Here is a 26,623-nt window from a genome sequence, read left to right as displayed (position 1 = left end):
GAATGAAATGCCCGGGATAGCATATGGTCTGCCTTTTGGTGCCTAGTGTGTATCATATTGTGATTGTCTTCTACATATTAGGGATTGATTGTTTTATATATTAAGGGTATGTGAGACAAGGGAGATGTACCTGTCCATAGTTGTTTATTAGGAAAGGGAATTGTACTAATTATCTCATGTTATGAAACAAACAACAATTTTGTTTGTCATTGTCCGTTGCCATTACAATTGCAGCATAACCTTGTTGCATTCCTCCTTCCCCCTGCCCTCCTCAAAAGGACCACAATGGAAATAAGCGTTTAAGCTTTATTGTATTATCGTTGATGATTTTTTAAACTTGTATGTGGAGGTGTCACCAGCTGGAGCGCCCTTATGTATGTATTTTAAAAATTGTCCAATGAATTCAATCAGTCAATCAGCTACAGCTGAAATGTCACTGAAATGTTTGTCACTGAGTCCAGCCATAGATTTACATTTTCAAACTTTTGCTCTCTGAGTATGATGTATCAGTTTGCAGACATACAGTATCATTTTAAATGAGCTATTTATCGGATGGACAGGACAGAAACAAATATTTGAGACGTAAGGACAATGCAGTGTGATGCTAATCTATATCCAATATTTCCCCTACCATAGGCGAGGCGGGCTCCCCACATAGCTTTAACTCCCTCCCTTTCTAAAAGAGTTTGGCTTCTTTGGCAATTTTGGTGCCAGTGAGCTTTGATGTTGCTATAGGGCTGGAAATGAATCTAGGGGAAACACTGTCTATGGTCTGATCACCTTGAAGAGGTTGCGTGCATACTCTTCATTCAGGTCAATGTTGATCATGGTGAGCAGCCCCTGGACCTCCTCGTAGCTCAACTTCTCGTCATGGTTCAGGTCGGCCCGTTTCATATAGCCATGGATCCAGGTGACCACACGCAGTCAAGGACAACAGTGGACACATTAAACTATAGAACTGCACATTGCTGGTGAATGGAGTTCAGCCCAATATGTCAAACGCTTTATAATGCAATAATGGGCATGATGCCTCTGAAAACGTATATCCACGTCGTTACCATTACCATCATCATCTAGGGTTTTTTATGCATAGAAAAATATTGGGCGGGCCACCTAACTGTTTTTTCGGGCCCCCCTCTCTCTCTCCCTCTCTCCCTCCCTCCCTCCCCACACACAGTGCATTCAGAAGGTATTCAGACCCCTTGACGTTTTCCATAAAGTAAAAAAAGGTTTTTAGAAATGTTTGCAAATGTATTAAACATAAAAAACAGAAATAACTCATTTACTTAAGTATTCAGTCCCTTTGCTATGAGACTCGAAATTGAGCTCAGGTGCATCCAGTTTCCATTGATCATCCTTGAGAGATTTCCACAACTTGATTGGAGTCCATCTGTGGTAAATTCAATTGATTGGACATGATTTGCAAAGGCACACCTGTCTATATAAGGTCAGAGCAAAAACCAAGCCATGAGGTCGAAGGAATTGTCCGTAGAGCTCAGAGAAAGGATTGTGTCGGGGCACAGATCTGGAGAAGGGTACCAAAAAATGTCTGCAGCTTTGAAGGTCCCCAAGAACACAGTGGCCTCCATCAATCTTAAATGGAAGAAGTTTGGAACCACCATGAGTCTTCCTAGAGCTGGCCGCCCGGCCAAACTGAGCAATCGGGGGAGAAGGGCCTTGGTCAGGGAGGTGACCAAGAACCCGATGGTCACTCTGACAGAGCTCTAGAGTTCCTCTGTGGAGAAGGGAGAACCTTCCAGAAGGACAACCATCTCTGCAGCACTCCACCAATCAGGCCTTTATGGTAGAGTGGCCAGACGGAAGCCACTCCTCAGTAAAAAGCACATGACAGCCCGCTTGGAGTTTGCCAAAAGAGACCTAAAGACTCCCAGACCATGAGAAACAAGATTCTCTGGTCTGATGAAACCAAGATTTAACTCTTTGGCCTGAATGCCAAGCGTCACGTCTGGAAGAAACCTGGCACTATCCCTACGGTGAAGCATGGTGGTGGCAGCATCATGCTGTTGGGATGCTTTTCAGCGGCAGGGACAGGGAGACTAGTCAGGATCGAGGCAAAGATGAACGGAGCAAAGTACAGAGAGATCCTTGATGAGAACCTGCTCCAGAGCGCTCCGGACCTCAGACTGGGGCAAAGGTTCACCTTCCAACAGGACAACGACCCTAAGCACACAGCCAAGACAATGCAGGAGTGGCTTCGGGACAAGTCTGAATGTCCTTGAGTGGCCCAGCTAGAGCCCTGACTTCAACCCGATCGAACATCTCTGGAGAGACCTGAAAATAGCTGTGCAGCAACGCTCCCCATCCAACCTGACAGAGCTTGAGAGGATCTGCAGAGAAGAATGGGAGAAACTCCCCAAATACAGGTGTGCCAAGCTTGTAGCGTCATACCCAAGAAGACTCGATGCTGTAATCGCTGCCAAAGGTTCTTCAACAAAGTACTGAGTGAAGGGTCTGACTACTTATGTAAATGTGATATTTCAGTTTTTTTCTTTTTATAAATTAGTAAAAATGTCTAAAAACATATTGTTTATTTGTCATTATGGGGTATTGTGTGTAGATTGATTAGGGAAATTTCAGAATAAGCCTGTAACGTAACAAAATGTGGAAAAGGTCAAGGGGTCTGAATACTTTCCGAAGTATATATATATATTTTTTTTTTTTAAAGAATCTTTGAGAACTAACAATCACCAAAAGAACAGTCAGGGAGAATCTAAAATTCAAAGAATTATGCATTCAGGAGTATTTTTGTTATGGCAAGGGGCCCCCATTGATTTTGTTATGTTTGAGTCACTCAGATAGCATAAGCCATGGCAAGATATGTAGAATTGCAGGAACTTTGCTTAAAAACCGCAAGTTTTTCTCTCAGCCTCATGGCAAAATGTGTTGAAATGCAGGAAATTAGCTTTAAAACTGCAATATGTTACCTCCCCCACATGGACAAATGTGTAGAATTGCAGGAAATTAGCTTTAAATCAGCTACATTTGGTCACTGTGGCCAACAGGAGGGCTGTACCATTGGCCCACCACCTAAACCCAATTTTTATCCAGAAAACACCTTGTCATCATCATCATCATCATCATCATCACCATCATCAACCATAAAGGATATTTGTCCAGCTTTTCCTTCTGGGTCATGTTCTCCACCCTCTCCTGGAGGGTCCTGATGCCCCGTGCCCAGCGCTGGGCCTCCTCGTCAGTCTGGCAGCGCAGGTCCAGACTCTTCCTGGCCCCCTTGAACACCACAGTGAGACATTGGCCCTCGGGGACTGATCCCGTCAGCTGCCGCAGGGTCTCCGACTGCAAGCCCTCGCGTACACACTCCACGTCCGTGACCGAGACTGCGAGAGGGAGGGGGAGGGAGAGAAAGGGAAGAGAAAATTAATACATGAGATGATGACACCCGTGTGACTCACTTGTTAGAGCATGGTGCTTGCAATGCCAGGGTTGTGGGTCGATTCCCATGGGGGACTAGTACGAAAATGTATGCACTCACTACTTAATGTAAGTTGCTCTGGATAAAAGCATCTGCTAAATGAGGAAAGCACGTTTAGCAAATAGCTGAATTAGCAAACGAGCAATTATCAATTACACACAGTAGAGTGCTGTAGGTGTGAATCTCCTGACAGGTCTTCAGGGCACTGCTGTTTTTGCTCTCAGTGTGTGTGATTAGGTGGCATTGCTCTGAGAGCAGTAGCTGGACAGCTTCCAGACACTATAGACTCTTTGCACACACTACTATTTTATTTAAATAGCACTGTTTGTATACCTCCAATTTGTCAGCTATTGCTATCATAAAAGCATCACTTTAGTCTTATGGTATGCATTGGCGAGTTGTTGTTTTTTTAAAAAGGGGGGGCACTTCTCCTGACGAGTATTTTGCTCCGCTCATACAGTAGTAATAAAGGCCTATTGCACAAATTTTGTGATTTTTTTTTTATTTTGGGGAGGGGGGGGGGGGGGGGGGTTGGGGGGTTAAATATTAACTCTTCCGAGTCGGCGAACGCTTCGGCGCGTTCAAATCGCGGGCCGGCTTTAGGACCGCGCAGCATCCAAACCAAGTGACGCAGAGGGCTGCCGTCGATTTCATGCAGAAATGGAGACCCGAAGCTACGTTTTGAGTGTTTGTTTCATGTAAATACACCAACTAAAACCAAAGTTATGATAATTTCAATTCCATGAAAAAAGTGCGTCAAAATATGCGCTCTTTTATGAGCGCTTTGCATTTATTATAATAACTTTGTCGTCTTTTGTGATAAAAAGGAACGGAAAAAAACGTGTGCTTGTGCTAACCCGGTTCTTCAGGATGCACACGAGTATATAAACATTCATTCCCATGACAACTAGCCATTGCGAAAGAACGAACGAGAGGAATTAGTTCAGTTCATGAGTAGTTTTGGAGAGTTTTTCACGAGTTAGTATTTCAATTGTTAGTATTTCAAGAGTTTTATTGTCAGCAGTATCGTTTTTGTGAAGCAATATGAGGCGCACACTTCACGTTGAACAAGCCGTCGACTTGTTATTCCAAATGAGCGATGAAGAAACTTTGGAAAGTTCGTCGTCAGACAATGAGAGTGGCCAGGATGACTTCGAGGACCCTGATTTTGTTGCTGAAAACGTGAGGTAAGAAGACAAACATTTTTCTAAAATGAATTTGTTTTATTGCTTTCGTTTATCTTACTATAGTATTCTATTCTACTTCACTGTAGTGCAAATGCCAATGAACATCTTGAACTTTGAATAATCTTGAATCCGTTTACCTGTTTTGTATAGTGACGACGACGACGACGAGCAGCCTGGGCCATCAACAGCCCCCACCCCCACAACAAGCCGACGGAGGCCATCACAGAGGGGGCGTGGAAGGAAGGATCAGGCCAAGACCAGGTCAAGATCTCCAGCCCAGTCAGCAGCACAGCCAGAACAGAGCTCTGAGCCATGGAAAACAGAGACTGATCCTGACACTGCCCCACAAGCCAGTAGGTTCATGCCCCGCAGACCACCAGGAGCCCAGGTGGATTTGCATTCAGGGCACACACCAAAGGACCTCTTCCTGCTCTACTTCGCCGCAGATACAATGAGGACAATCTGCAGAAACACCAACAAACAGGCAGCAAGAAATCAGCAGAAGGGGAGCAAATATCAGTGGACTGACGTTGATGTGGAGGAACTGCACAGATTTCTGGGTCTCCTCATCTACACCTCATTGGTGACTCTGCCTAGTATCCAGGACTACTGGAAACAAAGCCACATATTGTCTGTTTCATTGCCAGCGAAGGTCATGCCAAGAGACAGATTCCGGTCCATCTCATGGAACATCCACCTAAGTGATCCAGAGGAGGATGTCATAAATGACCAGCGCAAAGGTACACCCCAGCATGACAAACTGTTCAGGGTCAAACCTCTGATGGACGACATTCGCACTGCCTGCCAGGCTCATTACCATCCTAAGAAGGAACTGTCAGTCGACGAGAGGATGGTGGCTACAAAAGCCAAAACTGGCATGACCCAGTACATGAAGGACAAGCCTAACAAATGGGGGATCAAGCTCTTTGTGTTGGCAGAGTCTAACAATGGCTACACTCTAAACTTCAACGTGTATGTTGGGAAAGCACACACACCCAGCGTGCATGGACTTTCATATGATGCTGTTATGGACCTCATTCAGCCATCACATCTTGGTACAGGATACCATATTTATATGGACAATTTCTACACCAGCCCAAAACTGTTCCTGAGTTTGGGAAGTATGAAGTTTGGAGCCTGTGGGACCTACAGAAGCAACAGAAAAGGGTGTCCTAGTGGCAGAGAAAATGCCCTCACCAGCAAATCGAAGAGGGGGTCTGTGAGATGGATCAGAGAGGATCGCCTGGTCTTTGTGAAGTGGATGGATACGCGGGAGGTGTCGGTGTGCTCCACAATCCACCCAGCGTTTTCGGGCGAGACAATCAAGAGGAAGGTGAAGGAAGGACCTGGACGCTGGGTAGCAAAAGACATTCCCTGCCCTACCCCCATCATGGCCTACAATAAGTACATGGGAGGGGTTGACCTGTCAGACCAGCTTCTCCAGTATTACTCAACCCATCGCAGAACTGCTCGCTGGTACCGTACCCTCTTCCTGCATTTTTTGGACATGGGAACAACAAATGCATACATCCTGCACTGTGACATCAGTGCGACCCAACAGGTCACACCCATGACGCACAAGAACTTTGTGGCAGAACTTGTGGCCCAGCTGTGCGGAGTGACCCAGACAGGGGTTCCACTTCAAAAAAGCACCAGCCATGTTTCTGTGGCCATTGCCAATGTTGCAGAGGCCAAAGACAAAGCCACAGCAGGCCGCAGGGTTTGTCAACGCTGTAAACAAGTTGACAAGAAGAGGTTTGTCACACCATGGAAGTGCAAGGCCTGTGATGTGGCTCTCTGTGTCATTGTGGACAGGAACTGTTTTGAAGAGTGGCACAAATAGGGTAAAGGCTTTTTTTGTAAATAGTTGTGTATTGCTTGTATATATCTCAAGAATACTTTTATATGTTCATATTTGCACTTTGTGGTTCAATTTGAAGCTTTTTTTTTCATTTTGGACAGAAACTGTTTTGAGGAGTGGCACAAAAAGGTTTAGGGTTAGAATAGAAGAAAAACGCCAGTGGTTATACCTACTTTTTATTGTAAATAGTTATTTATTGCTTGTATATATCACCAAAATACTTTTATATGTTCATATTTGCACCTTGTGGTTCAATTTGAAGCTTTTTAAATGCTTGGTTCACCATGTTTGAGGGTTTTACAATAAAAAAACCATCTTTTTTCTAAACGGACTTTGTGTTTTCTGTGTGTGTTTGGGTCCAGTGTGTTGAAATAGTATGTCAAAGTGAAAAACTTACTAACAGATCATATAGGTGAGGTTGTGCTGAAAAAAAAGATACCCAACATTGGTCTGGTAAACATTTCTTTATGTAGTATATCAGGGCAAAATTGAAGGTACCCAAAAACGGCCAAAAAAGCTCCAGACTCCGAAGAGTTAATATCATATTTTTTCATTGTGATTTATCAGGGGGTTTTGCGGCACCCTCAGCACCCCTACTTCCCACAGACATTATTGACAGGATCATGTAGGCCTATGTACACAGTTCCTAGGATATCGATTTTCAGTGGGCAGTCAAGGTTATATAATAATAATATATATCTGCCATTTACCAGACACTTTTATCCAAAGCGACTTAGTCATGTGTGCATAATTGTTTTACTTATGTGTTACAGAATCCCCCTGCTGAGGGAACTGTGGGACTAATGTCTAGCGTGTGTGTTGTTGTTTATATCTGTCTGGTCCATGTAGTCTAGCTTCCCCTCACTTGAGAGATATCGATCACCCCAAGCTCGTGGCTTCAGCCAATCATACTCTCCCCATGCACCCCACACTCTGTCCATGCACTGATCATGCATGATCTGATTTGTCAGATGCTCATAGCTAGCCCTGCACTGGTCAGACAGGTCCATTGCACGCTCCCGAAAGGGTATAAATAATGCCCTGAGCCTGACAGTGTTATCATGGGTGGAGTTATGTGCATGGGATGCGTGAACACAAAGTTAGTTGTAGTTGTTGTTTAACTTGGCTTTTGGGAGTAGTCATAAGATAACTATTATTATGTGATGTATGTTTGCTGTCTCCTTCACCTGTAGCTCTGCTGTAGGTAACTTACCGTCATGTAAATACAGTCCTTTCTTACACTGCCGTTGTTTATGTAAGGGATAAACGCCTCCGTTCTGTACATTACCTTGGAAATAATGGATGACGCAGCGGGACAAGGTGGAGCCGAGTCCCTTTGTGGAATTCATTTTTCAAAGGTAATGTACAGAACGGAGGCGTTTATCCTGCTTATACCACAGTTGCCATGCTAAAGGACACATTAACCGATAGAAAAAAACAGTTAGTTGATATGTACATTTTTGTAAGAGAATTATTTGGGTTGCTAGTCGTTCGTTCGATTAGTTTGTTTGATTAGTTCGATATTTATGGACGTGACCCAGTTGTTCGTTCTATATGTTCCGGCAACGTTCTTGTCCCTTGCTTGCTAGCTAGCCAACTAGCTATGGCTAACACTCTGCAGCCAGAATAACAGAAAAGTAGCTGCATTTGCGTTTGTTTAAGCTGTTTTCTATTGACATTCAATTGGATACATCCATAACAATGCCTGGCATAGTGAGAAAAGTTCGCTTTCTCGTCAGGACACTCGACACTGTTAACTACAAGGAGATCGCATTGCATATCAAAAACTAGACTAGAAGCTAGCTAAACAGTTTGTTGCTAGAAAACCTTACAATCTGACAACCAAATTCTAAAATACCAGTTGCTGAAAACAGCAGGTAAAACTAGAAATGTGGGAGGATTTGACAGCATAGCGCCACTTACGCCATGACTGCAACATAGGGACTGGAGAAATTCATGTTCATCACTCGCCACGTTATGTTGTTGTCACGTTCGTTTATAGACTTGACGGACCAAGGCGCAGCGTGGTAAGCATACATGTTTATTAAGCGAATAAACACACGACAAAAACAACAAACGAAATGTGAAGTCCAAGGACGCACACAAACATACCATAACACGGAACAAGATCCCACAACTAACAGGTGCCAAAAGGCTACCTAAGTATGGTCCCCAATCAGAGACAACGAGCAACAGCTGCCTCTGATTGGGAACCACACAGGCCAACATCGATCTACACATACTAGATCTAACCATAGACAATCAACATAGCACAACACGACACAGAAAATACACATCCTGACTCAACAAATACGAGTCCCTAGAGTCAGGGCGTGACAGTTGTCAGATGCTCAAAACAAATATGTCTCTGCAAAAACAGGTAGCTAGCTAGCTAAGTTTTTCCTTGTTGGACCTGCATTTACAATGTATCCAATTTCGGCTTGTGTGGTTGTTGGTTTAGCTTTCTGTAACTTTGTAGCAAGTACGATCTGCATGTGTAGGCCCATATTGCATCATGAGTGCAAGGTGTCCCAATATCTTTTCCAACTGTCCCGATATATTTTCAACTGTCCCGTTATCTGGTTTTAATGTCCATTCTAGAATGTCCTTCTAACCAATCAGAAACAAGTATTCAACAATGCTGTGGTATAATACTTGTTAGCAAACATGCTAGTCATTAGCCTACTCCACTATGTAATAAATGCTTATTAGATACAGTCCTTGTTATAGAGTATTGCTGTGTAATAGCCTACTGTTTATTGTTGCAGTTATCATATAGAATCGTACATATTGTGCTATTTTAGTTTAGTCTTTGTAGGTAAGCTGTCAGTTTGGGTCTTATCCAGAACGCTGCAGCCCGTCTGGTGTTCAACCTTCCCAAGTTCTCTCATGTCACCCTGCTCCTCTGCACACTCCACTGGCTTCCAGTTGAAGCTTGCATCTACTACAAAACCATGGTGCTTGCCTACGGAGCTGTGAGGGGAACGGCACCTCCTTACCTTCAGGCTCTGATCAGACCCTACACCCAAACGAGGGCACTACGTTCATCCACCTCTGGCCTGCTAGCCCCCCTACCTCTACAGAAGCACAGTTCCCGCTCAGCCCAGTCAAAACTATTCGCTGCTCTGGCACCCCAATGGTGGAACAACCTCCCTCACGACGCCAGGACAGCGGAGTCACTGACCACCTTCCGGAGACACTTGAAACCCTACCTCTTTAAGGAATACCTGGAATAGTATAAAAGTGCCCTCGTGGTCCTCTGTAGCTCAATTGGTAGAGCATGGCGCTTGTAACGCCAGGGTAGTGGGTTCGATCCCCGGGACCACCCAAACGTAAAAATGTATGCACGCATGACTGTAAGTCGCTTTGGATAAAAGCGTCTGCTAAATGGCATATTATATTATAAAAGTAATAATTCTACCCCCCCCCCCCCCCCCCCCCCATAAAAAACAACAACAAACAAAACAAAAAATGGTGTGGTTGTCCCACTGGCTATCATAAGTTGACTGCACCAATTTGTAGGTCACTTAAATGTTAAATGTGAAGGTAGGTTTGGTTTCTGGATGGGAAATGATGCAGGTGTACAAACACACAAATGCAAACAGGGAGGCCTGAAAATAGGACAGAGGTGTTTGCAGACATTACTGTATCTAGGTTATTTTTCAACGTTTGCTTGACTACCTCTTTTCCGCAAATGGATAGTGTGTGTACGTGTGTGTGTGCATGTGTGTGTTTCCTTAGGTAATCACACAGTGTAATAAACTGGCTAAAATAAGCCATATGAATATTTCCCATTAATCTGTGAGGCTAGCTAATATTATTTGTCTATCTCTACTTCTCACTTAAAACAGGGGAGACATTAACGGTTGCCCACTGCCCAGTTGCCAGGGCTACCAAAATGCACCAAAGAAGTGAGTTTGGCAACCAACCTGCTTACCCAGCTTGGCAACCACTTTTCAAAATAAGTGTTGGGCCCTGGTAGAGACTCTATAAGCACACATTCTCTGCACTCTCTAACACGGGAGTGCAGGGCTCTGATTGAGAGCAAGGCAAGAACTGAATAGGAAGAACTGAATAGGAAAGTAGTAGGGTGGTATGCACACATCCATAACAACACTTGTTGGTGCTGGATTAGAGAGGATAATGTAGAAAAAAAATACATCTGCACACTGGTATTATGCTCCCAAAGTGTAATTTAGTAGGACAATGTTTTGGTGAAAACATTGTCCTGGCGAAGACCAAGATTGGGGTCGCAACGCTATCCTAATAAATTACACTTTGGGAGCACATAACAGTGTGTATTTATTTTTTGTTCTACAGAACTGCATAGCAACATCTGGTATGCTTCATTAATTGACTGAGACGCTAGGGAAGAATCCTAACATTAGATTGGTGTGGGGAACTCACATTTTCATGAAAATCTCCCATTGACATGCATGATTCCTGTAAAAGTCAGAGTGATTTGTGCTGAACTGAATTCTCAAACTAGGTTCTGCCCATAGTTATTACAGAGTACACATGTCTAGTCTTTAATGGTGAGTAAAGAGAAATGTTGGTTTTAATGATAGGCCTTTTAGGCTTCTTCAGAGCTAGAGATGGGCGGACACACATCCTGCTATTGGTGGTCAAAGGAGAGGACCCTAGTACACTCATGTGGAGAAGCACACAGATTCCCATACCCATGGCCATACACACAGCTTGGGTTGGGGCGGTATATACGATAATACTGTTTAACGGGCTATTTTGAAATACAGCAGGTATGATGTCCAATATCGTTGACACAATTTCTTTAAATGTCCATTGCAGCCGCTTTTATCTCAATATCAAATCATTTCTGGGTAACAGTTAAGTACCTTTACTGTGATTGTTTTCAATTAAAATGATAAAACCAGTCCAACTGGTTAATGAAATAGGGCTGAGATTCATCCATCTTGTTTGTGCATTTTTGTCACACCCTGATCTGTTTCACCTGTCTTTGTGATTGTTTCCACCCCCCTCCAGGTGTTGCCCATCTTCCCCATTATCCCCAGTGTATTTATACCTGTGTTCTCTGTTTATCTGTTGCCAGTTCGATTTGTTTCGTCAAGCCTACCAGCGCCTTTCTTTCTCAAGTTCCTGTTTTCTAGTTTTCCCGGTTCTGACCATTCTGCCTGCCCTGAGCCTGCCTGCCATTCTGTACCTTGTCACACCACCCTGGATTATTGACCTCTGCCTGCCCTGACCCTGAGACTGCCTGCCGTTCTGTACATTTTGGACTCTGATCTGGATTACTGACCTCTGCCTGCCCTTGACCTGTCGTTTGCCTGTCCCCTGTTTTTGTAATAAGCTTTTGTTACTTTGACACTGTCTGCATTTGGGCCTTCTCCTGAAACGTGATAATTATGCATGTTTGACCAATGAAGCACAGGTCTGGTCCTGGTTTGTTATCAAACAAAACAACTGCCAATCTAATCTGTCGATCAGCTGCTACCTCATGCCTTTATCTACTTCTGAGCTTGGACTTTGAGAGGGCGGGAACATATGTTTTATGAGCCTATATGAACAAGCACTGATTAATCATTATCCATTAAACAGGAGCCAGGGCTGGGTGAACTATTTTAAAAGGCTGCAAAGGCATCACATCATTTTGTTTGATTATATTTTCATTTTTTCTATTTGATTAATGAAAAAAAAAATGATTTGATATTTCATTCCTTTAGAAATTCTAACTTTGGTAACTTAGTTTTTTTGGTAATAATACGTAATTATTTGAAATCACTGAAACATTTACAGAGTGTGGCTTTAAGAAACCCTTCCCTTTGTGTAAACATAGAAGGTGTAAACATTTTTTAATTAAACTCCAGATGGGACCCACTGGGCACAGAGGTCAATTCAACATCTATTCCACATTGTTTCAAATGTGAAAACAACGTTGATTCAACCAGTGTGTGCCCAGTGGGAGGACACTTGCAAAAAACATATGTTACTTCTAAAGCAACTCATTCCAGTCTGTGAAGAACCAGGGGCCTAATTTATAACTGTAAAAAAGGCTGTCCTGCTCCTCTCCTCTTTACCTAACTTCCCCTTACAGTCCCTTCAGTTTCCCTTAAGTCCCGTTAGTTTGGCTGCTCAGCCTACCTTAGTTATCCCTCACCCATCATAGCCCTGCCATTCCCAACCAATCAGAGCATCTGGACACTGCACCCACCCACTCAGGTCAGAGTGTTATCGTCGTCCGAAGGGAGAAGACGCAAGTTTCTGAGGACTTTTTATTGTCGACAGTAACACGAATGTCTGAATGTTGTGTGTGCATCGAAATGTAAATTGCAGGGGGTTTATTGGGGTTTTTACATGCTGTGTAATATTACCACTAATTACTTGATGTTATTTTGATACATTTCAGCCATATGTTCTACTGTGTGGCTGTTACTATTCTTTAATGTTAGAGTTGCCAATGCTGCTTTGAATATTATTTATCGTATGTAGTATTATTCCGTATTGCCATAAGCGTTATTATTGCATTGGTTGCACAAGTACTTCTGCAGAAGTGGTTTAATTGTTGTACTGGTAAACATCGTATTTGGCATGCACACACTACCACAGCATTTTTCATAATGGCCTTTATTAAGGTGTTTTATTGCGCTGCCATGGGTGAGCTTCTAGAGTCATCCCAGACTGTTCTTGGAGCCATGGGAGAGCTTCTAGTCATCCCAGACTGTTCTTGGAGCTTGCTCATGCACAGAGTAATTTACGACCCTGTGGCTCAAGGCCAGATCTGATCATATCTCAGCCTGGTAGATTCTGACACAAGGCTGGAGAGAGAGGGTGCCATAAATCTTCATCCTTTGTCAATCCAAGTCATTTGTTTCGCTCTCTCCAAAAGGTGAATGTTTATATTGATGCTGTGTTTATAAATCAAATCACAATTTATTTGTCACAGGAGCCCAATACAACAGGTGTAGACCTTACTGTGAAATGCTTACTTACAAGCCCTTAACCAACAATGCCATTTTAAGAAATAGAGTTAAGAAAATTTTACTAAATAAACTAAAGTTAAAAAAAGTTACACAATAAAATAACAATAATGAGGCTATATACAGGCCTTATTTCTATTACAGCATATTGGATGACTGTCATTCATATTCCATTTACCCAGTTCAATGTAACAGCAATAGGTTTAGGCTACTACATGATACTTTAATTTTCCCTATACCCATCATGAGGTTGATACAACCTAGCCTATGAATTAAAGTTTACAACATAGGTGCACACAGGTCGAGAGACAAATTTGAGGTGACAGACAGTGACACATGGACAGACAGTGACATTCGCCTTGCACACTCTTGCCTGCATCTAGCTGATACAGTATGTTTATCCCCATTTTGTTCCGTTTGCTTCCGTTTAAGAAATGTTTTTCAACATAATCTCATCGTTGTCGGTGATCAGGCCTACCACCTTTGTGTCATCAGCAAACTTAATGATGGTGTTGGAGTCGTGCTTGGCCACGCAGTCGTGGGTGAACAGGGAGTACAGGAGGGGACTAAGCACGCACCCTTGAGGATCAGCGTGGCAGCCCTTTATAGACATGTTATAAGTGTAATGCCATTTGTCATTTATTAATGTACATATATGTATATTGCATAGTTATAACCCTTAACTAATATTGTTTACATGTGGGCACATCTTTGTCTTATAGAACCACAACAATAAGATTCCAATTCATTTGGATTACCAAAATCATAAAAAACATCTTCAAAGGAAACAGCTGTGTCTGTGTGTGGTGGTGACTATCAAGAGTGCAGTGATGAGCCTCAACATCATGTTCTAACCAGACAGTTATAAGTGTATAGCGGGTGAGGGCATTCACAGCCAACCGCTCAGACGTGTGAGGGCATACCAGCCAACCATTTATACGTGGTCCTTCTAGCCGGATTTAGTGACTAACAGTTTTTACATGGTCCGTAATTTTTCCGGATTTAGCGACTAATTGTTTTTACAATAACCGTTAAGTACATTTCAGACTAAATATCGGCGTGTGCCATTTCTGAAAAGACTATGCACGTACAAAAATATTGAGATGGTTTGGGATGAGTCGGACCGCAGAGTGAAGGAAAAGCGCCCAGCATATGTGGGAACTCTTTCAAGACTGTTGGAAAAGCATTCCAGGTGAAGCTGGTTGAGAGAATGCCAAGAGTGTCATCAAGGCAAAGGGTGGCTATTTGAAGAATCTCAAATATCAAATATATTTTGATTTGTTTAACACTTTGTTGGTTACTACATGATTCCATATGTGTTATTTCATAGTTTTGATGTCTTCACTATTATTCTACAATGTAGAAAAACTGTTGAATGAGTAGGTGTTCTAAAACTTTTGACCGGTAGTGTATATATATTAAATAATGTTTACTTGAGACATTTGAAATTACAGTAGGCTATTCAGATGTATATACAGTAGCCAAAATAAACGTACATGGAAAAGGTGAACCATCTGTTCTACTGTTAAACTGCGCTCCGGATTGGATCGCATAGAGCAAAATACTTGAAATAGTTGATCTGTTTACTATGGTAAAGTGGGTCCAATTAAATGAGAGATGGGACAATGATCATGGAAATGAATTAGGAAAAAAAAAAAGAATCGAATGGCAAATGATTGCATCTTGTTATTATATTAACACGTTTTTTTTTTATGAATAAGTGTTCAGTTTATATAAATGTGTCACACCCTGGCTCTGGGACTCATTATGTTGAGCCAGGGTGTGTGCATTCTATGTGTTCATTTTCTATGTTGGGTTGTATTTCTTTGTTTGAAGGAGTGACTCCCAATCAGAGGTAACGAGTGTCAGCTGTTGGCTCGTTGTCTCTGATTGGGAGCCATATTTAAACTGTGTGTTTTCACCTTGTGTTTGTGGGTTTTTGTTCCTTGTCAGTATTTTGTCTGAGGACGTTACGTATTGTTTTGTATTCGTATTCGTGTGTGCACTTTACAATTAAAGTATGTTCGCTCAACACGCTGCGCCTTGGTCCTCTCTAACTAACGATAGTGACAGAAAAACCCACCATACTACGACCAAGCAGCGTGTCCAGGAACAGGCAGCCTGGACGTGGGAGCAGCGTCGGAGGGACGAGAGGCACCCCCAAGAAATTTTTAGGGGGGGGCACAGGGCATGGACGACGGGGCTAACGGAGGCAGAGAAGGGGCGGATTCAAAAGGCCACCAGGTTACGGGGGCCACTGGTCAAAGTAGGGAAAGGAAGTGTAGAGGCACGGCGAGAGGTACTGGGGTGTGTTACCAGTCCGGTCCGGCCTGTTCCAGTTCCCGGAGTAGAGCCAGTGGTGTGTGTCCCCAGTACGGTCCGGCCTGTTACGGCCCCTCGCACCAAATGGACGGTGCGCGTCTCCAGCCCAGCCCGGCCTGTTCCTGCCACCCGCACTAAGTCTACGGTGCGCGTCGCCAGCCCGACCCGGCCTGTTCCTGCCACTCGCACCAAACCTACGGTGTGCGTCGACAGCCCTGCCCGGCCTGTTCCTGCTCTACCCACCAAGTCTACGGTGTGCGTCGACAGCCCTGTCCGGCCCAGTCCTGCTCCCCGCACCAAGTCTACGGTGTGCGTCGACAGCCCTGCCCGACCTGTTCCTGCTCCACGCACCAAGTCTACGGTGTGCGTCGACAGCCCTGTCCGGCCCAGTCCTGCTCCCCGCACCAAGTCTACGGTGTGCGTCGACAGCCCTGCCCGACCTGTTCCTGCTCCACGCACCAAGTCTACGGTGTGCGTCGACAGCCCTGTCCGGCCCAGTCCTGCTCCCCGCACCAAGTGTACGGTGTGCGTCGACAGCCCTGCCCGACCTGTTCCTGCTCCACGCACCAAGTCTACGGTGTGCGTCGACAGCCCTGTCCGGCCCAGTCCTGCTCCCCGCACCAAGTCTACGGTGTGCGTCGACAGCCCTGCCCGACCTGTTCCTGCTCCACGCACCAAGTCTACGGTGTGCGTCGACAGCCCAGTCCGGCCCGTTCCTGCTCCCCGCACCAAGTTGGTGGTGCGTTTCGTCAGCCCTGTCCGGCCCAATCCTGCTCCCCGCACCAAGTCTGTGGTGCGTTTCGTCAGCCCTGTCCGGCCCGTTCCTGCTCCCCGCACCAAGTCTGTGGTGCGTGTCGTCAGCCCTGTCCGGCCCGTTCCTGCTCCCCGCACCAAGTCAAGGGTGCGCTTCATCAGCCCGGTCCGGCCCATTCCTGCTCCCCGCGCCAAGGCAGTGGTGCGCGTCGTCAGCCTGGTAAGGCCCGTTCGTCCTCCACGCACCAAGCCAGGGGCGCGTGTCGTCAGTCTGGCTCCGGCCGGCGGGGCTAGACAGGACCAGGGGTACTTTGGGGGGTTGGAGAGGAGGTGGGGATCAAGGCCGGAGCCAGAACCGCCACCGAGGAGGTATGCCCGCCCAGCCCTCCCCTGTTTTGGTTAGTTGAGGCGCGGTCGCAGTCCGCGCCTTTAGGGGGGGGGGGTACTGTCACACCCTGGCTCTGGGACTCATTATGTTGAGCCAGGGTGTGTGCATTCTATGTGTTCATTTTCTATGTTGGGTTGTATTTCTTTGTTTGAAGGAGTGACTCCCAATCAGAGGTAACGAGTGTCAGCTGTTGGCTCGTTGTCTCTGATTGGGAGCCATATTTAAACTGTGTGTTTTCACCTTGTGTTTGTGGATTTTTGTTCCTTGTCAGTATTTTGTCTGAGGACGTTACGTATCGTTTATTGTTTTGTATTCGTATTCGTGTGTGCACTTTACAATTAAAGTATGTTCGCTCAACACGCTGCGCCTTGGTCCTCTCTAACTAACGATCGTGACAAAATGCCAACTTTTGAGTGAAAACTGTCACATGCATGTTTTGGGGTGTATTTTATACTTACGCAACATACAGTGGGGAAAAAAAGTATTTAGTCAGCCACCAATTGTGCAAGTTCTCCCACTTAAAAAGATGAGAGAGGCCTGTAATTTTCATCATAGTCTACTATGACAGACAAAATGAGGGAAAAAAATCCAGAAAATCACATTGTAGGATTTTTTATGAATTTATTTGCAAATTATGGTGGAAAATAAGTATTTGGTCAGTAACAAAAGTTTCTCAATACTTTGTTATATACCCTTTGTTGGCAATGACACAGGTCAAATGTTTTCTGTAAGTCTTCACAAGGTTTTCACACACTGTTGCTGGTATTTTGGCCCATTCCTCCATGCAGATCTCCTCTAGAGCAGTGATGTTTTGGGGCTGTCGCTGGGCAACACAGACTTTCAACTCCCTCCAAAGATTTTCTATGGGGTTGAGATCTGGAGACTGGCTAGACCACTCCAGGACCTTGAAATGCTTCTTACGAAGCCACTCCTTCGTTGCCCGGGCGGTGTGTTTGGGATCATTGTCATGCTGAAAGACCCAGCCACGTTTCATCTTCAATGCCCTTGCTGATGGAAGGAGGTTTTCACTCAAAATCTCACGATACATGGCCCCATTCATTCTTTCCTTTACACGGATCAGTCGTCCTGGTCCCTTTGCAGAAAAACAGCCCCAAAGCATGATGTTTCCACCCCCATGCTTCACAGTAGGTATGGTGTTCTTTGGATGCAACTCAGCATTCTTTGTCCTCCAAACACGACGAGTTGAGTTTTTACCTAAAAGTTCTATTTTGGTTTCATCTAACCATATGACATTCTCCCAATCCTCTTCTGGATCATCCAAATGCATTCTAGCAAACTTCAGACGGGCCTGGACATGTACTGGCTTAAGCAGGAGGACACGTTTTGCACTGCAGGATTTGAGTCCCTGGTGGCGTAGTGTGTTACTGATGGTAGGCTTTGTTACTTTGGTCCCAGCTCTCTGCAGGTCATTCACTAGGACCCCCCGTGTGGTTCTGGGATTTTTGCTCACCGTTCTTGTGATCATTTTGACCCCACGGGGTGAGATCTTGCGTGGAGCCCCAGATCGAGGGAGATTATCAGTGGTCTTGTATGTCTTCCATTTCCTAATAATTGCTCCCACAGTTGATTTCTTCACACCAAGCTGCTTACCTATTGCAGATTCAGTCTTCCCAGCCTGGTGCAGGTCTACAACTTTGTTTCTGGTGTCCTATGACAGCTCTTTGGTCTTGGCCATAGTGGAGTTTGGAGTGTGACTGTTTGAGGTTGTGGACAGGTGTCTTTTATACTGATAACAAGTTCAAACAGGTGCCATTAATACAGGTAACGAGTGGAGGACAGAGGAGCCTCTTAAAGAAGAAGTTACAGGTCTGTGAGAGCCAGAAATCTTGCTTGTTTGTAGGTGACCAAATTCTTATTTTCCACCATAATTTGCAAATAAATTCATTAAAAATCCTACAATGTGATTTTCTGGATTTTTTTTCCTCAATTTGCCTGTCATAGTTGACGTGTACCTATGATGAAAATTACAGGCCTCTCTCATCTTTTTAAGTGGGAGAACTTGCACAATTGGTGGCTGACTAAATACTTTTTTTCCCCACTGTACATCCTGTTTCCATTGATCATCCTTGAGATGTTTCTACAACTTGATTGGAGTCCACCTGTGGTAAATTCAATTGATTGGACATGATTTGGAAAGGCACACACCTGTCTATATAAGGTCCCATAGTTGACAGTGCATGTCAGAGCAAAAACCAAGCCATGAGGTCGAAGGAATTCTCTGTAGAGCTCCAAGATAGCCTTGTGTCTAGGCACAGATCTGGGGAAGGATATCCAAAAATGTCAGCAGCATTGAAGGTCCCCAAGAACACAGTGGCCTCCATCATTCTTAAATGAAAGAAGTTTGGAACCACCAAGACTCTTCCTAGAGCTGGCCGCCCGGCCAAACTGAGCAATCGGGGGAGAAGGGCCTTGGTTGGGGGAGAAGGGCCTTGGTCGGGGAGGTGACCAAGAACCCGATGGTCACTCTGACAGAGCTCCAGAGTTCCTCTGTGGAGATGGGAGAACCTTCCAGAAGGACAACCATCTCTGCAGAACTCCACCAATCAGGCCTTTATGGTAGAGTGGCCAGACGGAAGCCACTCATCAGTAAAAAGGCACATGACAGCCCACTTGGAGTTTGCCAAGGCACCTAAAGACTCTCAGACCATGAGAAACAAGATTCTCTTGTCTGATGAAATCAAGAATGAACTCTTTGGCCTGAATGCCAAGCGTCACGTCTGGAGGAAACCTGGCACCATCCCTACGGTGAAGCATGATGGTGGCAGCATCAAGCTGTGGGGATATTTTTCAGCGGCAGGGACTGGGAGACTAGTCAGGATCGAGGCAAAGATGAACAGAGAAGTACAGAGAAATCCTTGATGAAAACCTGCTCCAGAGTGCTCAGGTCCTCAGACTGGGGTGATAGTTCACCTTCCAACAGGACAACGACCCTAAGCACACAGCCAAAACAACGCAGGAGTGGCTTCAGGACAAGTCTCTGAATGTCCTTGAGTGGCCCAGCCTGAGCCCGGACTTGAACCCGATCGAACATCCCTGGAGAGACCTGAAAATAGCTGTGCAGCAACGCTCCCCATCCAACCTGACAGAGCTTGAGAGGATCTGCAGAGAAGAATGGGAGAAACTCCCCAAATACATGTGTGCCAAGCTTGTAGCGTCATACCCAGAAATAATTGATGCTGTAATCTCTGCCAAAGGTGCTTCAACAAAGTACTGAGTAAAGGGTCTGAATACTTATGTAATTGTAATATTTCCGTTTTTATTAGCAACAATTTACAAAAACCTGTTTTTGCTTTGTCATTATGGGGTATTGTGTGTAGATTGATGAGGGAAAAAAGCAATTTAATCAATTTTAGAATTAGGCTTTAACCTAACAAAATGTGGAAAAAGTCAAGGGGTCTGAATACTTTCCGAAGGCACTGTATATGTTGTTGCACTTCAGGCAGGCTTAAGCTCCATAGGGGGAGTAGCAGAGAGGAGCAGGTAGCTGACTAGTTGTGGCTATTCAGCAGCCTGATGGTTTGAGGGTAAAAACTATTGGCCAGTCTTCCAGTTTTTGCCATGATGCTCCTGTACTGCCCGCGTCTGATTGAAGCGAAGAGAACAGGGCATGGCTTGGGTGGCTGGAGTCCCTGATGATTTCCTTGGCCTTCCTGCAACACCTGGTGTTGTAGGTGTCCTGTAGGGCAGGCAGTGTGCACCCAATGGTGCGTTCGGTTGCATGTATCACCCTCTGAAGCGCTTTCCAGTCCGCAGCGGTGGAGTTGCCGTACCAGGCTGTGATGCAGCCCGACAGTATGCTCTCGATGGTGCTCCTGTAGAACACCGTGAGGGCCCTCGGGGATAGGCCAAATTTCTTTAGCATCCTGAGGTTGAAGAGTCAGTGTCGTGCCTTCTTCACCACGGTGTCCGTGTGGTTAGAACATTTCAGCTTCTTCTCTACGCCGAAGAATTTGAAGTTATTGACCGTCTCCACGGTGGCACCATTGATGAGGATGGGGGCGTGTCCACCCTGTTTCCTCCTGAAGTCCACAATCAGCTCCTTTGTTTTGCTAACGTTGAGGGAGAGGTTGTTTACCTGGCAGCACACCGTCAGAGTGCCCCATCTCCTCCCTGTAGTCTGTCTCGTCGTTGTTGTTATTCAGGCCTACTACTGATGTGTTGTCAGCGAACTTGATGATCGAGTTAGAATTGTGTGAGGCCACACAGTCGTGGGTATACAGGGAATACAGGAGGGGACTGAGGACGCAACGTTGTGGGGCCCCCGTGTTGAGAATCAGTGTCGAGGTGGTAATGTTACCTACCTTCACCACCTGGGGGCGGTCCATCAGGAAGTCCAGGACCCAGTTGCATAGGGCGGAGTTCAGACCCAGGGCTGTGAGCTTTGTAATGAGCTTATAGGGCACTAAGGTATTGAAGGCCGAGCTGTAGTTGATGAACAGCATCCTCACATATGCATTCCATTCTGTAGCTCAGCTGGTAGAGCACGGCGCTTGTAACGCCAAGATAGTGGGTTCGATCCCCGGGACCACCCATACACAAAAATGTATGCACGCATGACTGTAAGTCGCTTTGGATAAAAGCGTCTGCTAAATGGCATATTATTATATTATTATTATTATTTTGTCCAGATGGGTAAGGGCAGTGTGCAGTGCAATGGATCTGTCAGGGCGGTAGGCGAATTGGAGAGGGTTGAGTGTGTCAGGGAGGAAGGAGGTGACATCGTCTTTGAATAGCCTCTCAAAGCACTTCATATTGATGGATTGTATTTAAGTCTGTATTTGCTGTAGTGGGGACATTACATTTACATTTCAGTCATTTAGCAGACGCTCTTATCCAGAGCGACTTACAGTTAGTGAATGCATACATAATTTTTTTTCATACCCCCTGTGGGAATCGAACCCACAACCCTGGCGTTGCAAACGCCATGCTCTATCAACTGAGCTACATCCCTGCCGGCCATTCCCTCCCCTACCCTGGACGACGCTGGGCCAATTGCGCGCCGCCCCATGGGTCTCCCGGTCACGGCCGGCTACGACAGAGCCTGGATTACCATCAGTACTCTCAAAATATTATACTTTAAAGCTGCAATATGTAACCTTTTGGGCGACCCGACCAAATCCACATAGAAATGTGTGTCATTCTCATTGAAAGCCAGTCCAAGAAGCGGTAGATCTGTTCTATGTGCGCTATTCCTATCCTTCTCGTTATTAAGTTTAGTTTTTGCATCTTTTACTTTTGGTTTTGTACACCAGCTTCAAACACAATATTTTTGGTTATGGAAAAGATATTTCACAGCAGTTTAGATTGTACAATGATTCTCTACACTATACTTGCTTGTTTTGTCACATAAACTGAAATTAGGCTAACTATTAGTGTCACGACTTCCTCCGAAGCTGCATCCTCTCCTAGTTCGGGCAGGCTTCAGCGTTCGTCGTCACCGGACTTCTCATCTCATCATTCCATTTGTTTTGTCTTGTTTATTACACACACCTGGTTTATATCCCCTCATTAGTACTTGTATAAGTGTTCCCTCTGGCCCCTTGTCCTTGTGTGTGATTGTTTATTGTGAGGAGAGTGTAGCTCGGATGAGCTCCGTGTATTATGTATTGCGGGGGTATTTTTTCCCTGTGTGCCTGTTTGGTTCTAGTGCGCCTGTTTTGCGCACTGGACTGTTTGACGCATTTCTGCATAACTCTGTATTCTGGAATAAATTCTGTATTCTGTGATTTACCCTGCTGCACCTGACTCCTTCTAATCACCCATCACAATTAGAATTTTAGCAACCATGTCACGTTCGTTGAATGACGGGTCAGACCAAGGCGCAGCGTGATATGCGTACATGTTTATTGAACTAAATAAACACACGACAAAACAACAAAGGAAAGGAAACGTGAAGTCCTAAGGTAGGACACACAACTAACCTTACCAGGAACAAGATCCCACAACTAGACTGTGCCAATAGGCTGCCTAAGACAACGAGCGACAGCTGCCTCTGATTGGGAACCACACCGGCCAACATAGAACTAGACATACTAGATCCCACACATAGAAAAAGCACAACAAGGAATATACACACCCTGACTCAACATATAAGAGTCCCCTGAGTCAGGGTGTGACAAACCAGGAAATGGCAGAGCGATTTCTGCATAGTGCGTCTTTAAGGAAAATGTTTTAATATATTTTACATTTTTATGTTCAGTTCGAATAATATAATTTTAAAATATGCATAAAGGTGTCTGTAATAGAATATACTTGGCAAAAACGAATGTAGACATTAATAAATGCATTTCTATAGCTTCAAAAATATTTTTTACAAGATTATTATTTCATTTATTTTTACAAAAACGGCGACGCAGTGGCTTCAAAACAGCGCCCCCTGTCAAATAAAATAAAATGGTATTGGTTGCGTACACATATTATGCAGACGTTATCGCAGGTGCAGCGAAATGCTTATGTTTCTAGCTCCAACATGCAGTTATACCTAACAATACAAAACAATAAACACAAATCCACAAAATAAAAAGAAAGGAATGAAGAAATATCAGAATGAACAAAGTTAGAGTCCGGAATATAAATATATATTTATATGATGGTGTGTATAGACATTATGGACAGTCCCGTGTAGCTCAGTTGGTAGAGCATGGCGCTTGCAACGCCAGGGTTGTGGGTTCGATTCCCACGGGGGACCAGTGTGAAAATGTATGCACTCACTAACTGTAAATTGCTCTGGATAAGAGTGTCTGCTAAATGACTAAAATGAATATGAATAGAAAATGTGTGTAAAGCAGTAGTTATATAGGATGAGCATAGACTAGAATACAGTACGTATGAAGTGGGTAAAACAGTATGTAAACATTATTAAAGTGACCAGTGTTCAATGACTATGTGCATAGGGCAGTGTTGAGTACAGGGTGGTAGCTGGCTAGTAACAGTGTTTAATTTCAGGGCAGAGTACTGGGTGGAGGCCGGCTAGTGGTGACTGTTTAACTGGCTGCATCTGTACTTACATTATTCAGCAAAATAATGATTTCATACCGGTTCAGGGTACAAGTAAAACATGTTTGGACAGCTTGTGTGTGTGTGATCTGTAATAAGGGCATCAGTCATCTAGTTTTCAACACAAGTTAGTACATTTTTATATATCGTTTTTACCACCAGTGAGTATCTACAATGGCTAGCTGGCAGCACTGGGACGTCCCTTCTCCTTGGGAATGCTGTTTGACTGTCGCAATGATGCCCTTATTACAGGTAACACACACACAAACTGTCCAACCTGTCTTAACATTTTTTATTTGTACCCTGTATCGGTATGAAATCATTATTTTGCTGAGGAATGTAAGTACTGATGTAGCCAGCTATTTTGACCTCTAGGCCACATGATCTTAGCTACAACTCCCGAAACCTCCCAAATACAATAACAATTACATTCCTGTGGATTTACTGTAAATGTTTGATTTGTCTCATCTCATCACAGGGTTGGTATTGTGGGACAAGGAGCCACTGAAGAACAACGTCATTATAACAGACAAGCCTTTCACCAACTTCAAAGTCATCACATCTGACTCTACTGCTGATAAATTATCTATTTTAAATGCTAATGCTTCTCTCAAATCAAGCTTTTTGGCAAGGCTGTTTGAGGTCGCGGGATCAACTAGATACACACTTTTGTACACCATTACGAAGAAAAACATGTAACTGGCCATGAACTACCTTGGGCAGGAAAACTTAAAAGTACAAGGATGTGTGGGGCACCCTTATGGAAAAAACACATTCATTTCACATGTGAAGTGTTCCAAAAACATGTTTTCATGTGATCACATGTGATCTTATGTGAAGTTAATGTCTAAACATGTGACAACATGTAAAGCAACATATGATAACATGAAACAACACGTGAAAACATGTGAAGTGTTCCAAAAACAGAGATTTTTTTGAGCTGAACAGTTATCTTGCAGTGTCCATGGGGATTTCCTCCTTGAAAACAGCTCTGTATCTTTTCAACAAGCCATACACATCTAGAAAACCCTGCCTCAAAACTGGGAGAGGGGGGGTCGCTTTGCAAGTGAATCTGCTTCCATTACAGGTGTTGGACTCCACTGCCACCAAGTTGGTTCGTCAGATCAGTGTAAGTTTAGAAGGGCAATCGCAGAAGATGCTGGAAGACCTCAGTGAGCTGGAGATAAGATGTAACGATGCAATGAAAAGCGAGCCAGTAAAATACTTCAAGGAGACTGGTGCAAAAGAGAGAAAACGTTCAGATAACTTCAAGTAATCATTGGCAGATCTCCTTCCGTCTGTTAGAGGGAGGGACAAAGAATAGCGTGTGTTGGCTGACATCTTGAAATGTCTGCAAGAGTCTCCCTTCAACACCAGCATCCTCAATGAATGTATGGATTCCATTGAGGAAAATATCAATGTGATTGATCAGTTTTTAAGAATTATTACAGATGACTACAGTCAAAGGTTCACTAAGATAGTGACATCTAAGAGTGAACTTGACATAGAGGTCTTTAACTCAAAGGTGAAGCATGTGCTGTTTCACTTTCCCCTCTGGGGTGCAAGGGCCCTGTCCTGTCAGCTTTGTCAAACTATGTGAGTGATTTTCCAAACTTTGACAGCATACATGCCTCAGTGATTGATCAGAGAAGGCAACAATGGTACTTCTCAGAGGATACCTTAGAAGACAAAAAATTATTTTCAAATATTTTGCAGAGGTTAACAAAGAAGACACAAGCTTTGAAAGCACACAGGCCATTCAGCTGGATCTCAAAAAGGGTGTTGACATAGACAATCACACAAGACCTATCAAAGGTGATGTGCACATATGTTTCCTTTTGGCCCTCAATTCCCAATAAGGAAGAAGAAGGAGCCACAGACACTGGTCTACAGACAATACCACATAATGTCAAAGTAGAATTATGCTTTTTGGACATTCTTACAAAAAATTAAAAGCTAAAAAGTATTCAACCTTATTGACTCAAGCCTAAATAAATTCAGCAGTAAAAATGTGCTTATCAAGTCACATAATAAGTTGCATGGACTCACTCTGTGTGTAATAACAGTCATAATAATAATAATAATCTATGTACCCCACACATACAATTATCTGTAAGGTCCCTCAGCCAAGCAGTGAATTCCAAACACAGATTCAACCACAAAGACATGGGAGATTTTCCAAGTTACAGTTTTGACTTAAATCTGCTAGAAAACCTATGGCAAGACTTGAAAATGGTTGTCTAGAAATGATCAACAACCAATTTGACAGAGTTTGAAGAATGTTGAGAAGATATTGTACAATCCAGGTGTGCAAAGCTCTTAGAGACTTACCCAGAAAGAGTCACAGCTGTAATCACTGTCAAAGTTGATTCTAACATGTATTGGCTCAGGGGTGTGAATACTTATGTAAATGAGATATTTCTGTATTTCATTTTCAATAAATGTGCAAACATTTCTAAAAACATGTTTTCACTTTGTCATTATGGGGTATTGTGTGTAGATGGGTGAGATTTGTATTTAATCCATTTGGAATTCAGTCTGTAACACAACATAATGTGGAATAAGTCAAGGGATATGAATATTTTCTGAAGGCACTATATGTGATAGAATACAAAGAGATGTCAGCCGATGAGAGTGGGGAGGAGGCAGAGTGGATGAAGGCCCGTGTAGCTCAGTTGGTAGAGCATG

General features: G+C 44.1%; 1 protein-coding gene across 1 annotated transcript in view; it reads right to left on the bottom strand.

Annotated features, from left to right (window-relative positions):
- Window positions 1-26,623, bottom strand: part of plcd3b (phospholipase C, delta 3b) — a 95,950-nt gene that overhangs the window by 33,826 nt on the left and 35,501 nt on the right. The window contains exons 3-4 of the mRNA XM_084169462.1: window positions 3,131-3,359; window positions 781-910 (exon numbers count right to left, since the gene is read on the bottom strand). Coding sequence (XP_084025588.1) covers window positions 781-910; window positions 3,131-3,359 — 359 coding nt within the window. The remainder of the gene's footprint in view (window positions 1-780; window positions 911-3,130; window positions 3,360-26,623) is intronic.

This window comes from Coregonus lavaretus (genome assembly GCF_964263955.1).
Source record: "Coregonus lavaretus genome assembly, chromosome: 1".
NCBI classification, from domain to species: Eukaryota; Metazoa; Chordata; class Actinopteri; order Salmoniformes; family Salmonidae; genus Coregonus; species Coregonus lavaretus.
Note: the sequence above shows the minus strand (reverse complement) of the source record. Positions and strands in the feature narration are given on the sequence as shown.